Here is a 14,659-nt window from a genome sequence, read left to right on the forward strand (position 1 = left end):
GCAGCACGGGCTGTCTATCAATTACAGATACCCTGCTTGAAAGTCACAAACTCGAGAACCACCACCTGGGCTTTCTCCCCTGTGAGGTCACTGGATTTTGCAGCCTGAGATGAATCCCCTGAGTGGTCACTGTCACCTTATAGCACCAGAGAAAGGCCGACCTCCCTCCTCAGTACCTTCCTAGCTGAGACCAGCCAGGGCTGCCCCAACTCTCGCTGGCCTGCTGCCTGTCCCCGAAGCCACCGAGACCAGAAGGCTGCACCCAGGCAAGTCAGAGAACCCGAAAGGATGGTGAGTAACCTGTGAGTGCGTGGTCCCTACTCCCCACGCCACACTCAGGGATAAACAGTCACTTCCCAAAGTGCCTGCTCCCTCAAGAACGGCCCCAAGGGAGGGGGAGCTCAGGAGACTGAGCTCAGAGAAGCCCAGAACCTCGGGGACGAGATGGAGGGAGCTGGGCCCAGCGCACCTCTCACCTGTCACCACCAGCAGCCTTGGACGGGGAGGGAGGGCGACAAGGTTCTGTCCCTTCGGAACAGGAAGTGGGAGCTGGTCAAGCCATCAGTCCTCAGAGAGGACAGAGCTGGGAAAGGCTCAGCCACAGCTCCCACGCGAGGCACTTTCCTAGGAAACACTTGGAGCGTGTGGGGTGTTTGCACGTCACCGCGTGTTCGTTTCCCTGGGCCCTCGCTTAGACCGGGGGGTGTGTGTGTGTGTGTGTGTGTGTGCGTGCGTGTGTGTGTGTGTGCGTGTGTGCGCGCGTGCGGGGGAGCGTGCTCCACATCCCTTGGCAGAAGCTCTGGGTGTTCAGAGCCGCTCCCGAGGACACCTGCCGCCACCTCCTTCCAGCCCTGCCGAGACGCGCTGGGGCCCAGGCGACACACCGGTGGGGCGGGGCGCCGTCCTCGCGAGCGTGGCAATCCCAGCCCTGGCCAGCTCGCCGCTTTCTCTGGGAACTGCTTTGCCACAGAACCTCGCAGCAACCACGGGGGCCACGAGCAGGGGGCACGCAGTCTGTTCTCCCACACAGACGCTCTCCCGAGCGGCCAGCACGCTATGGTCCAGAGCAGAGGACACTGGACGTGGTGCTGTGCCCGCCGAGGGCCCGGGCCCGGGTCCCAGTCTCTCCCCGGCCCCCGGGGGTCACCCTCCCGCCGAGGCTGAGGTGGGGGCAGGCTGCTCGGCCTTCTCCAGGAAGGTGACACCTGCCCACGGTGTGGGGACCACCAGCGGAGGCTGCTGGGTGTTTCGTGTGTTTCTCAAGATTTGAAGATGTGCCCGTGGCAACAACAGAAGAGGACGTTTGAGAAAAAGAAAATGAAATAAAGATGAGAAAGGAAAAGCTGCTGGCCCGTGTCGCTGCCTCCCATGAGCCATGGGCCACCGCGGGAACCGCGGCCCACCTGCGCAGGGGAGGGGCTCGCCTACCCACCCAGCCTCCACGGGAGCGTCTGGGGGGTCCCTGCCTACCGTGGGGCCTCGGGACAGCCTCAGGGATTGGAGGGAGGTGAACTGTTGGGTACGGAAGGACCGCGGATGCCCTTGGAGGGTCCCTGCCGGGCTGAGGACGCCTGGCGAGCCCAGAGCTGCTGTGCGACGGCCCTGCCCTTCCAGGTCACCTCACCAAGTCCCTGCTGGGGCCGAGGACTCGTCACCGGAGCCCTCTGGGCTGCTGCCTCCTTCGCTGGCTCGGCCCCTGGAATCAGAGGGACTGAGGCCTGAGGAGCGGACAGCGAACCCTCCTCCTGGAAGCTCCCTGCAGGAGCCGGGCAGGCCCAGGCTGACATTCCTCACTGTGCTGCCCGGGCCAAGTGCCCACAAACACAAATTGCCACCCTGCTTCTCGCCACGGCAGGCGCCAAAGCCAGGAGGGACACAGGAGAAGCCCGAGGCTTTCCGCTAACTCAGTTTTTCACGTGGCCCTAAAACAAAAAACGGAAAGTGATTCTTAAGGACCCTTTAACAGGCCTGCTGTCCAGCGGGCAGGAGGCCAAGCGTGCTGCCCTCGGGCCCCGGAGTAGCCAGGAAGCTGATTTTCCCACGCACGACCGCTGGTCGGATGGCCCCTCCCTGCTCTTTTCTTCAGTAACTTTTTCATGAAATCTAATAACTTCTAAAGCGTCCCAGGCTCAAAGCCTAGTTCACGGGAAAACACCAGAACCAGCACAAAGTGTATTTATTCCTTCACACAAAAAGCATCTGAGAGAACGGTCCCCAGCGGGGAAGTCGGTTAGGTCAAGGGGTCAGCTTTAAGCGCTGTGGATGGAGGGAGAGCCCATGGGCCCACGCTGGGCTGCTGGGGACAGTATCCAGCTCCCGGCAGAGCCCCCTTCAAGTGACGAGAACCACCAGTTCCTCCTGGGCTTGGTGATCCTTCCCGGAGGGCTGGCCTGAGGAAGAGGCAGGCACCCCGGACAGGAAGTCGCCGTCAGCTGCAGAAGCCCAGCTCACTCAAATTGGACATGTGAGCTTAGCGACTTCGGCTGGTAAAAGTTTTAATAAAAATCGGAAGACGACATGCAGGAAGCTGAGCCCGCGGACGGAGAGGCCCGGGTTGGGGCGGGGTGGGGAGTAAGGTAAGAAGGCAAACTGCGGGCCTAGAGCTGCTGCTGCTGGGGAAAGCTGGTCACGGAACCCACCTCGGCTGCTCAGAAAAAGCTCCTAAACAACGGGCTTATCCGGCCCGTCTCATGCACGAGGCGAACTCTTTAAGTGCGCTCATTTCTCGCTTTGCTCTGGGTGCCAGGAAGCTCAGTGAGGTTCCTGCCGCCCCTGTGCACGGCTCTGCGGGGAACGCTGTGCTCTGGGCTCACCACCCAGCTCCATCGTTTCCTGCCCTCGTTTCTCCAACCACTAGGTTCTACCCCCGTGTGTTAGAGCCATTCCCGATAGCTAAGCTTAAATCCTCTTAGGACTAAAAAATGTTTACATTCCATTTAATCTCACAGAAGAATTAATTTCCTTGACTGACCCAGAAGGCAGCACGAAAGACAGGAGAGGGGCTGGGCAGCAAGGGTGGCATGGGTCCCAGTGTAGCCCCACGGGGCACCAGCTGGGGACAGGCGAGCATCAGAGGGTGACGAGGGAGCCCCACATGTGCTGAGCTTCGCCGCATGCAAAGCCTGGGCCAGCTCGTGCGTGACGTGGTCCTCGGAGCCTTCTGGGAAGCCCGTCACTCCCATGTCACACTTGGGAAAGCGAGGCTCAGATTTTTCAGCTTAAAAATGAAATGCTCAGGGTTCCCCCGAGAATTCAGACGGGATAAACCTTGGAGAAATGGAACTTCGCCGAAACAGACACTCTCGGGTTTCGAGGGCAACATCAAGACCAGGAACAGACAACCAGAGACCAGGAGGAAACTCGCAGACCGCGTGTGTGTGGTATCGAAAGCCCGCGGGCATGTCCAGCCTTGCTTTTGCAGCCCGGGCCCATGGAAGACCCAGGTCCCTGAGGCCGCATGGAACCTGGAGAGCCCCAGCGTGGACGCTGGCCCCTCAAGGCCAAGGGTCACGTGCAAAAGTAACGTGAAGGGGCCTGTCAGCACCCCCTTCTTGGCCAAATGCACCGACTCCCATCTCACCTGTGGACTCGGACCCACACTGCGGACGGGACCACTGCCTCTTTTTAGGATTTTAGAGGCAAACATCTCTGGAGCTATCTGCGGGGGGAAAACATATTACAACACAGGGCTGTTATTTAGACACCAAAGTCGTGGCGGGGGGGGCCCCTACTGGCTGAGGCCCCTTCCTCTCTGTGGGGCGGCTCTCTCAAACTGGTAGACAAAACGCCACCTAGACACACGAGAGGGCATGGCCGACCTGTGCCACATGAAAGGGGGCTGGTGACGGGAGCTGGGGCGGAGTTGCCTCCATCGCCTCCTGAGAACAGAGATCGATCCTCTGTACTAACTCATTGGACACCACGGCAAGGACTAACCTTGTCAACCACCCTCTCCGTGTCCCACAGCCCTCTCAGGGGGCCAAGGTTCAAACCCAAGTTCCCACGTGACTCCCCAGACCACACCCCTCATTCAATCACCAACACACCCCCCTGCCGAGGGGGTCCGAGCGGGGGGGCAGTATGCTACACGAGAGGTGAGTTTATAGAAATTCCCAGATACCCAGTTTTGTGCAAGGCCCGTCAGCTTTACTGTGACTCAGGCAGGCCTGGCAGAGCGGCCTTTGCCCCAGCAGACAGCAGCACGGTCTTCTCCCGGCTGCCTGACCACAGGTCACCTGGGAGCTGTCCTCCATGGACGGAAGCACCACGTCCACACCCGAAAGGTCAGAGGCTGCTTCAAGGACACAGCTGGGGGACTGGCCTGGCCTCTGAGCCCAAGTCCCGCCTCCCGGACCGATAAGCGGCCGAGATGCAATAAAGCTGCTCAAAGCTCCATTCAACGCAGGCGCAGCCTCAGGCCAGGCCGAGCGGGCTTCGCGACCTCGGCACCCCAGCTCTCTTCCCTGCTTGCTGCATCCCCACGCGCTATGAATGCACGTTCAGTGCCTAGCCTCCTCCGACTGACATGGACCCAGGAACAGAGAACTCGACACACTTGCCCAAAGACACACAGCCGATGGCTCAGTTCTGAGTCGCACGTGAAACTGCCTTACGCTCCCGGGCAGAAATCCCATTTCTGGGACACACGGCTTTTCCAGGAGCCCAGCAAGGGAACTGAGAAATCCAAAGTCAGTCTAGTAAAACCAGCTACAAGAACAAAGGGCGCCGGCCAAGACTGGCTCTGCGTTTAGTTCGGAGGAAATGACCAAGGTCCAAGTTCTTCCAGACACTGATGGGGAGGTGTGTGTGTGTGTGTGTGTGTGGGGGGGGGAACAGTTGCATCTGGGGCTTTGACTACAAGAAGAAATGGACCAAAGAGCGAAGTCAGACTCCAGACACAGGCTCGGGGTCAGCCCGAAAGACTGACCAAGCACAAAAGCAAGAGGCCCGTCGGTTTCACTGACGTCGGACGCGTTTCAGGGGCTTTGCTCGGGAAGGCGGGGCTGTCAGCCGTGAAGGCGCCCAGCTCTCCTGGAGCCCGATTCGGAGGGGAGGTTCTGGCAAAGGAGGGCCCTGGCCAGCGGGGAGGGGAGGGAGTCCTGCTGAGTGGCCCGGGGGAGTCCTCCTCCCGCCCCGGGAAGCTGGATTCCTTCACTGTGAAGTACACATCACGCTGCAGGAGAAAACCCGGGAAGCCCCCGACGGAGTCGGGGAGCCGCAGCCAGGACCAGGCCGGCCCTGCAGGCTGCGGCTCTGCTTCCGCGCTTCCGGCCCCTCGAGCCGGTGCGTGTCCTCTGCCCTTGGCCTCGCACGACAGTTTTGGAGTCCATGCTCTGCCCCCGGCCTTCCCTGCGGGTCCACACACTGTCCTCAGGGGCGTTTTCCCAAGCGTGCCAGGCTCCTAGGGGCTCCTCCACGTGTCCCTGACCCAGTCAGCATTTCATGACTCACGACACCCCCCACACCCAGCCAGGTTGCAGAGCCTGAAGACCAGGCTGGGGTCTCCCCAGCATGTGACAAACACTGGACCCCGAGCCCAGCACGTGCTGGTCTGTGTCCGGGAGTCGGGCCCCGGCTGGCAGCCATGGAGAGTGTTCTCTGCTGCTCGAACACACCGCCTCGGCCAGGCTGCTCAGTCTTGACAGCCAGCCTCTTTGACGGAAGGACTGGTGCCATCACCCTGCCACTCTGCAGAGCCAACTCTGGGTCACGGTCCACAGAGGCTGCCCTGCCCTAAAGGGTCCTTGGGCAGTGTCCTCTCGTGACTCGATGGGGGTCAAAATTGCACCAAACGAATCCAGTTGCATCCAGAAAAGTGGCTGGAAAGAAAGGGGAAAACCCCACAAAGAACGAGCTGGGGCTGAGCCTCGGCCGAGCCCTCAGCGGCCTGTGCTCCACTGTGTGTGGGGACAGGTATCTGGAAATGGCTCCAGCACTGCTGCCTGCCTGCTCTATCCGTCACAGGGAGGGCTCAGTGACAGCAAACCCGTGGGTGTGGCCAACACCATGTGACGCGGGGGAGGGGGCATCGCCTGGTCACACCCACTTTCAGAATGTTCTGCAGCTTGTGACAGTCAACCAGGTCAGTGTGTGAGCGACGGGGGCCGCCAGGCGCCGTCACCCACGCGGCCAGTGGGCTGCGCCGGGGTCCCGCCTCGCCTTGTCACCGTGAACGGCTGGGTCAGCAGACCTGCAAAGAGGAGCCTATTGTCTATAGGCTATTTGTTATTTACAGGCTCCAAGAGAGCCAGCCGAGATGAAGCAGGTCGTCAGTTAGGGACGGAGATAAACAAATTTATGTTAAAGTATCCGAAGCACATAAAAATCAAGCCAGGCACCTACAAACAGACAGCCTGCTGTATACACACAGGATGCCTCTCCAAACGGAGAGGGGAGCGCCCGTGTCCCAGGCAATCCCCGCCCCTCCAGGGGAGGGGGAGCGTGAGCCAGGCGAAGACCCAAATGAAGACTGACTCGTGCGGCCGACAGCCGAGGCGCTAGATCCACATCTAGACATGGCGATCTCCCATTTCAGCCCGGCTCGGCAGCCAAGGACGAGGTGGAGCTGCTGGCCCGAAGTCCAGGTTTCTAGACTTACGCGACGCTTTTCTTAAATATAAATGCTACCCTCTCGGGAGCAAAGGGGCAAAGAAACTCCCCAGGAGCCTGACAGCAGGTTCCTGCAGGTTCCAACAGATCCAAGTCTGGCTGCCGATCCCACAAAGCCTGCCACACAAAATGCCGTTTGCGCAGGCTGAGAGGAAGCCGAGCTCTGACCCCCCAGCCCCTGGCGCGCTGCTTGCGGGGAGGGTTCTAGACACACTGAATGTACAAGAAGGAACGACGGCGACGCGACGGATCGTGTGACGAGAAGTTTATTTGCTGGCCATCTTCCGACTGCAGGCTTCCTCGGTACTGGCTCACTGCCACGCAAACGAAACAAATCAACGTCTGGTCCGCAAAAACCCGTGTTACCATCGCACGCCAAACAACTAAAGAACACCCCTCCCCCCGCACCCAAATCACAGGGAGCGTTTTTGTTAGAAGGCGGTGCAAAATTAACAGGAGAATAAGAAAATAAGGCAATTTAACAGGTTCTCCTTCAGCAAAACCTTTCCAGGACTTCAACGAAGAGATAATCTTTCTGTGATTATGACCAAACCCTCCCGTTGCTTAGCAACACATAATTAAGGAATATGTTTTCAGATCCGCTTTGCAAGCCCGGCCATTATCAGATGAAATTACTGGAGCAACAAATGTCATCGCCATGCAAATGAGTTGGTGGCAAAGAAAGAATGTTTGACGGTGAGGGAGAAGGCACAGGCCCCCGGAAACAAGGTGACTGTTCTCTCGTCATGCACCAATTAAAAAAAAAAAAAAAAAATCAAGTAAACTATGTGATCAGATTGAAGGTAAGAAATCCACACAGGAGACACAACCAGAATCCACAGTGAGACAACAGAAAAATCCCATCAGTCACTCAGTCTCCCCTTGGAAATGAGAGTTGAGTTACAAAGCAAGAATCGCCCTTTCAAACAGTAGCAGCCAAACTGTCACCGGCTCCACCAATGAGAGGAAACTCGATGCCACATCTCGGGGCTGCACCTCCCCGGCTCCCAGGACCCAGCCCACCATGAATTTCATGCCAGTATCCCCGCCCTATAATAAGTTATTCAGACAAAAAAATGCACTTAAAAAGAATTGTTTTTAAAACTTTGGGGAGGCAGGAGGGAAGACCACAGATTTACAGCTTAAACCGTCAGTAAAAATTCTAGAGTTAAAAAAAAATTCTACGTGTTGCTCAGGTGACGTCCACCTGGAAGCTTCCCACGGCGCCCAAGGACACACATGACAAACGACACGGCTCCCGTGTTCTGACGAGAATCACCTCAGATCTTTTCTAGTTCCTCGACTTGGAAGTCTAGCCTTCCCTACCAGAAAGCAGAATCCCCAACTGCGTTTTCCAACATGCCAGACTGAGCGTGTTCTTGAAACAGGGAGTTCTAAGGGATTTCAACATCCTACTTCATCTAACAAACACACACCATCTTTAAGTCTGCGGTGGTTAATCCTGCCTCCGACAACGAGCAGGCTGTTCGGAGGTGTGGCACGCACGACGACGCAGTCCTAACGGCAAATGACTGTCACACGATTCACGGGAGGCACTGGCTAAATGCTCCCGCCTTCCCCAAAGCCACCCTTGTGAGCTGACCGCGTCCGTCAGCCCTGGGTGATTTCTGAACGTCTCCCAGAAACACAGATGTGTTTGATCACCAAACAGAGACATCCACAGATCAGCCTGAGCTCAATCAGAGAACTGGGAAGGCAGCACCGTCCCAGTGGGTCGGCCTGACCCGAAAATCTGTTTCCCCCAAGAGAACCCTTGTCAGCTGGCGAGGCTGGGAGCCGGCCGTGGTGCGTGTGACTCTGGCCTCTACAGGCTTGGCTGGAGAGCAGCTGGAGAGTGAGGACCTGCTGTCCTATGCCCGGGCCTGTGCCCCCACCACGCCGCCACCCCGCGTGAGGAAGTGGGGAGGGGTGCATTACTTGGGTCCGGAGTGAGCATGGTGGACACAATGATGGGGGCCCCCGTCCGCCGGGCCACCTTCTGGTAGGGCGAGTGCGGCACGTGGAGGCTCTGGCCGGCTGGCGGCAGCGTGGATGGCTCCACGGGGACCCCGGGCTTGCGCAGCAGCTGGGGGCTGCCGTGGGGGCTGGGCAGGGGGGACGCGGCCATGCTTCGCTCCCGCTTCAGCAGCTCCATGGGCACCGTGGAGGCTGTGGAGTAGGCTGTCCTGGGGCCCGGGTTCGGCAAGGCCACTCCGGCCTGCGGGGGGCACGTGGGGCCCAGTCGCGCTGTCAGGGCACAGGGCGTGGGAGAGCCGCACCCAGAGCCAGAGGGGAGGTGGGCGGCCTGGGTGCCCACGCCAGGAGCGGCGTAGGGGGCTGCTGCCTCCAGGAGGTGCTGGGAGGGTGCGCTGGACGGGCGGCGGGCCCGGTCTGCAGCTCGGGGCGGTGCCGCCTGCAGGGGGCCCATGGGCTGTGGCTGCAGACAGGATAAGTCACCGTGGGGCTCGCTTCGGTGGCTGAAGCTGCTGGAGCGTGTCCGGGGCAGGGGGCCCACCCGGCCCTGCCTCCGCAGCTGCATCTTGGTCCTGCAGCTGCCGGCCAGGCGGCTCAGGACGCGGGCCTGGCCTAGGTTGGGTGCGACACACTTGATGTCCGTGTCCTCCATTGTGGCCAGGACGGCCGGGGAGTCAAAACCCTGCTGGAGCAGGGCCACCAGTGTGGCCTCTGCCACCCCCTCAGCCCGGAGGAGGGCCAGGAACTCGGGCCGCACGCCCCTCCTGTCACCAGGGTCCTGGAAGGCGGACAGGTCGGCCTCACAATTCTCATAAGCCATCCTGGAGGGGACGCTCTCCTGTCCGTAGCCTCGGTTCAGAGCAGCGGGGGCCAGCCCTGGGCCTCCCTCGGAGGCGGTGGCCCCGGTGGGGTCCACAACCAGGCACGTGGGGGCCGCCTGCCTGGCGGGCGCGGGGTCCACAGGCCTGTCGCCAACATCATTGTAGACCTGGCCGGGGGCGTAGGGCGCCGCCTCCACCCCGTACCTGCCGTCGGCCGGGTCCACGGCGTAGCGCGCAGGCGACGGGGCCCTGCTCTGTGCCCGCTGCCCCGGAGTGGCTGTCCTACCTCCAGCATCCCGGTACAGGGGCCCCGGGTCCTGCAGGGCAGGGGCCCGGCCTTGCACGTGCTCCCACGTCATCCTGCTGCCAAGCACTCCGTAGCCGGGCAGCGGCCGGCCGAGTCCAGGGTCCCGCGGGTGGTGTGGCTCTCTGGGCCCCCGAGCGGCTCCGGACAGGTTGCCGTAGTAATCCTGTGGCAGCAGGGTGCCGCGGGTGGACATCACGGCCTGTCTGCTGTCGTAAAAGGTGAAGTCGGGGACAGAGCTCTTCCTGCCGGCCCCCGAGCCGTAGAAGGCCTCGCGGCAGAGGTCGGGCGCCGGCTCGTACCAGGGTCTCTCTCCACCTCCGTCCGTCAGGGAGCTGCTCCGGCCCGGAGCCTCTGCCATCTCCCAGGGGCCCTCGAACCACCCGGCGGCGTCCCAGCTCTGCGAACGCCCGATACTGACATGCCTGCTGGGCACCGGCATGGGAAGAAAGGGAATGACGGCTGAGGCGGAGGCCTTTCCTTACGAACCTTCAATTACACACACCAAAACCAGGCCGGCGGTGTCCCAGGCGGTGCCCAAGCCCTTCCGGACAGCAGGAACAGCCAAGTGCGTGGGTTTCCTATTTCAAAGGACGGCCTGAATTATTCATCCTCGAAACCTTAGTAGGCAAAGCACAGCGCGCACGGTAACTTCCCTCGCTCCCTGACTGCAGCGGGCAGTCTTGGCGAGGAGGCTGCGGAGCCTGCGGCCCCCGCCCGCTGCTCACATGGTCTTCGGCTCTCTGGCGCGGATTAGGAGCTAAATAAAACCCCTAAAGCTTTTGTTCCATGTGACATCTCTAGACTGATGGAGCCGCTGCCTCTCCATCAGGGCCTCCCGAGCTGCGAGTGGGAATTATCTTCACACCGAAGCTCTGGCTTATCACCCCTGTCCTCGCCAGGGTGCTTTTTGGATGAGCACTGCTCTCCGCCCCCCGCCAAGGGGCCTCGCCCCACCCCTGCCTCTGACTCCTAAAAGTGACAGAAGGAAAACAGAAAAAGACCGCTTTAATGTCCATGCAGTCTTAATCCACCCTGATGCAATGTTAATCCACTGCGTGCGCTAAGGACACATTACATGTGAACACGCAGGCAGGATAAAGAGACCAACATCTCATACCCGGTTCCAGGGCATGAGGTGCCGAGAAATGGGCCAGGTCTGCAGCTGAAGCTTTGCCATATTGAAATGTGGCTCTGAGATGACGCCTTGGTGACGAATCGAATGAGTTACATTGCTCAGGTCCATATACAATCTTTACCTTGTTATCATTAAACGCAGATCCCTTCATACTCCTGGGGGAGTGAGGGGAATGGACCCCGTCCTAAACAAAACCACCACCCCCCGAGCGTGTGATCTGGGATTCAGCACTTAGGACTGCCACAGAGGTCACACTGGGAAGCACAACTGGGAAGCAGCTGCACCTCTGGTGCATCGTCCTTTAAATACGCTGGGAAGGAAAATCCACCTTCAGCAGCCACGGCCTGGTTGCCTCTGGCAGACAATATTCCACATTCTCACGGATGAAGATTTTACGTAGCCCACGAAAGACTCAGGTCCAATATCGTAAGGAGCAGTCACTCAGGTGAAGGGCAAACCCCCAAACTGGGGCACTGAGCCATTTCCCGAGAGCACAGCAAGGAGGGTCCCAGAGAAGCAGCGCCGCGGGCCGACGACGCTGGCCTGCCTGCTCCCGCCTCGTCACGGGGCCTCGCGGCTCGGCTGCGGGCGGGAGGGACGCTTTCCAATGAGGTAACGCGCGTGTTCGATGCCGCTAAACCTGGGAGGGTTTTGTCTTCAACTATGTCTCTCTCAATTCGTGGCCCAACTGGGATCTTCAACTACAGACAAATACCAGTCATTAAAAAAAACAAAACAAAACAAAAACAACACTTTTTTTTTTTTTGACGTGAAAAATACTGAAGATTTACTAAGAGGGAAGAAAGTACAAACACCTTTCCAGGAACTGGAGGTACACGGCGATGCGAGACGGTTTAAAGGGGCAGAGCCCCACGCCGTCCCCTAGTCCTGATCAATCAGAACGTGCTAATTACACTTTGGGACACAAACCCTGTGTAAACCAACACTGGCCCCCACAAAACCGGAGCTGCCTAGCCTGTTATTCGAACACCGTGGCCCCCACTTCTGACCCCCAAATGCCAACAAGGTGTCAAGTTATCTGGGAAAATGGCCTCTGCCTCTAACTGCATGGAAGGACCCAACCGGCCAGCCACACCACGGAGCTGGGTCCCCGCGGATGGGAGGCCAGCTGGCGCCATTCCTGTGATCCTCTGCTGGCACGTTCGGTCACGGGCTGGGAGGCCCGGGGAGGGGGGACGACGAAACTGGCATGGCCACCCACGGGACAATAGTTACACGTCTCACCAACAGCCCGAGGACGTGTTCACTTAGAAGATAATCAGTAAGGACAGGGAAATGGGCACGGAACTGCGGACGGAATGGGGACAGCACTATCTGGTTGCAGCAGCGCGTGCCCCGACTCCGCTGGGCGCCGGCAGCGGGCGGGCGGGCTCCGAGGTGGCCGGTCTCACTGGTGACCCGTCTGAGTGAGCACGAGGCAGGTTTGCGTGGAGCCACGCCTGGTGTCTCGGTCAGGACACACCTTCACCGAGAAAAGACTGACCAGATGACCCCGGGCAGCCCCCAGCCCACATCGGCCTCGTCGCCTCCCAGTGGGGATTCTGCCCCGTCACTGCTGGCGCTGCCATCTCTCCTCCCACTGGCCAGAGAACACGGCTGGCCGGGCAGGAGGGACAGTGGCGGTCCTGACCCTTCAGAGGTGACCAGAAACGGGACACCTTTGACATCACGTTTTTCCCACGGGAAGTCTAACATAGGGCATCGACACCTGTCGAATGTCCATGTATCAGGCCCTGTTCTGGGCGTCCAGCCCTTAATGACTCTACAGTCAGGGATGATGATGTCACACCCCAGGTGCTGGAGATGGAGAAGGTGGGGGCCTTGACCAGGGCCACAGGGCACAGGATCCAGGTTAAACTCCAAAGCCAACCTCTAACAAAGTAATTCTGACGCTTTTAAATTTCCAAAACCTCTAAATAGTAAACACGTCACTTCTAAAATTAACTGCTGAGTATCAGGAAGTAACTTCTAAACAGACGATTGCTCCAAGCCCTCAAAATGGGGAGCAGTGGCCTGCTCAGAGCCGGACCCCCAGCCTTTAGCTGACCGATGGCAACAGCCTGAGCCTCGGTATCACACCACCATGCCCTTTCCATTACCTCCCTTGTAACAGAAACCTAAGGTCATGTGGCGATCATGCCACGAGACCCCCCCGTGGCGCAGACACGTCCCTTCAGAGGCGTGTGGACAGACACCGACGGGCGTCCGCGCAGAGCCTCTGGGAAGAGGGGAAGCTCACGGTGACTCGCCCAGCTTCCCGATTGCTAGTTTCAGTTCAAGTTCCCCATGGGAGGCACGGCTGCAGGGGACGCGCACCCAGGCACTCCGAAGCAGAGCAGTGACGGGTCTGTGGGGCGCGCCTGCCGGGCGCAGGGCCGCAGCGGGCCGCAGGGCGGAGTCACGGAGGGCGAGGAGGCCCGGTTCCGTTTCCAGCCCCTTCCGACCCCTTCTGCTTAGAAGCTGCCCACACTCACGCCGCCGCGGCCCCGAAGCCCGCCGAATGCCATGACACAGGCTTTCCTGTGCACGGCGGGGTCACCTGTAACTGGGCTCGCGCTGTTCTCAGAGCCCGGCAGGCGTTTTGTTTTTTTTTTTTTAAAGCACATTGAGGTTTTTTAGAAAGAACTGCTTTTCTGAAAACCTCACGTGGGCTAAATAAAGCAAGAGGGGACTGATTTCTGAGAGTAATGAGTCACACTGACTTAACTTTTTAATACCACAAAGATGCTTGCTACAGAAAACGGCGCAAAGTAAAAAGCCATCATCTTCTTAGACCGAGATATAGACAGTCTAAATTCTCTTGCAGACAGAATAAACCTAATAAGCTAATGCTGATCGGGGTAGCATCAGCATGACGGCGGCCACCTTTCCCCAAAGCCGATCCTTTAGTTCCCCCTGCCACACAGGGAGTCAGTCACCTTACAACTGTGCAGACCTGAACGCTCTGACATGGATCTAGATGGTTCTGCCAGAGCAGGGGAAATCGGGGAGGGGACGACCAGGGACCCCTTCGGAGGCAAATCACCCAGGATCACGTCCCATTCTGATCGACGCGATGGCCTGGGAACCACTTAACTGGACGGGAAACAGAAGCACTGCTCTGGGGGTCTAGAATCTTCACTTAGATGGGGTGTATGCGAGAACCGGCAACTCCCATGGCTGGACGGACTCACAGGAAGACCGCGCGTGGCTCCTGCTGCCTCTGTCCCTGAACGCGGCTGTCCCCCGGCCAGCCTGGTGGCAGTAAATGTTTGCTCACTCTCAGGAAGTGGCCACGCCCAGCCCTGGGGGCATTGCTTGTCCAGTGCTCTCCTCCCAGCACTGGCCCGGGGCTTCCGTGTCCAACTCCAGCCCTTGGGGCCACGAGACCGAGACCAAGGCCAAGGCAGCTCTGAAAGGGAAGGTGGACCGCCCCACCCCCACCCCAGACGCCTCCCTGTGCCTGCTGAACCCAGGACTGGAGCGGCCACAGTGTCCCCTCCCTCCCCCCACCTCCCGCAGGAGGCGCCTCCCCCGGGGCCAGGCTGCTGAGGTTAGTGGGTTACACACTGTTTTCTGGCAGAGATGACCAAAAATAGGCCTGAGTCCCCACTTCCTACTTTTAAACGTATACAGACTACGCTGGTTTGCTTTCTGTTTCTGACAAGTGTTTTAGAATTTCTGTTTGAAAACAGCTTTCTGCCTTTCAATTTTGCCTTTCCTTCCGTCCGTTCAGGGTTCCCTATCCAAGTAACTCAGATAATCGAAAGCAGAGGTGGAAAAACCCCCGTGTCCACTGGAACAACAGCAAGC

At 59.2% G+C, this 14,659-nt stretch overlaps 1 protein-coding gene across 2 annotated transcripts in view; it reads right to left on the minus strand.

The window, feature by feature from the left end:
* CTBP2 (C-terminal binding protein 2) overlaps nt 1-14,659 on the minus strand; it is a 148,156-nt gene that overhangs the window by 20,254 nt on the left and 113,243 nt on the right. The window contains exon 1 of one of the 2 annotated variants that reach the window (XM_011365466.2): nt 8,548-10,261. The exons of the other annotated variant lie outside the window; for it this stretch is intronic. Within the exon in view, the coding sequence (XP_011363768.1) occupies nt 8,548-10,150 (1,603 nt within the window). The 5' untranslated portion in view covers nt 10,151-10,261. Of the gene's footprint in view, nt 1-8,547; nt 10,262-14,659 lie in introns of those variants that run through there. 2 annotated transcript variants of the gene reach the window in all.

The sequence above is a fragment of the Pteropus vampyrus genome, unplaced genomic scaffold, assembly GCF_000151845.1.
Source record: "Pteropus vampyrus isolate Shadow unplaced genomic scaffold, Pvam_2.0 Scaffold111, whole genome shotgun sequence".
NCBI lineage: Eukaryota > Metazoa > Chordata > Mammalia > Chiroptera > Pteropodidae > Pteropus > Pteropus vampyrus.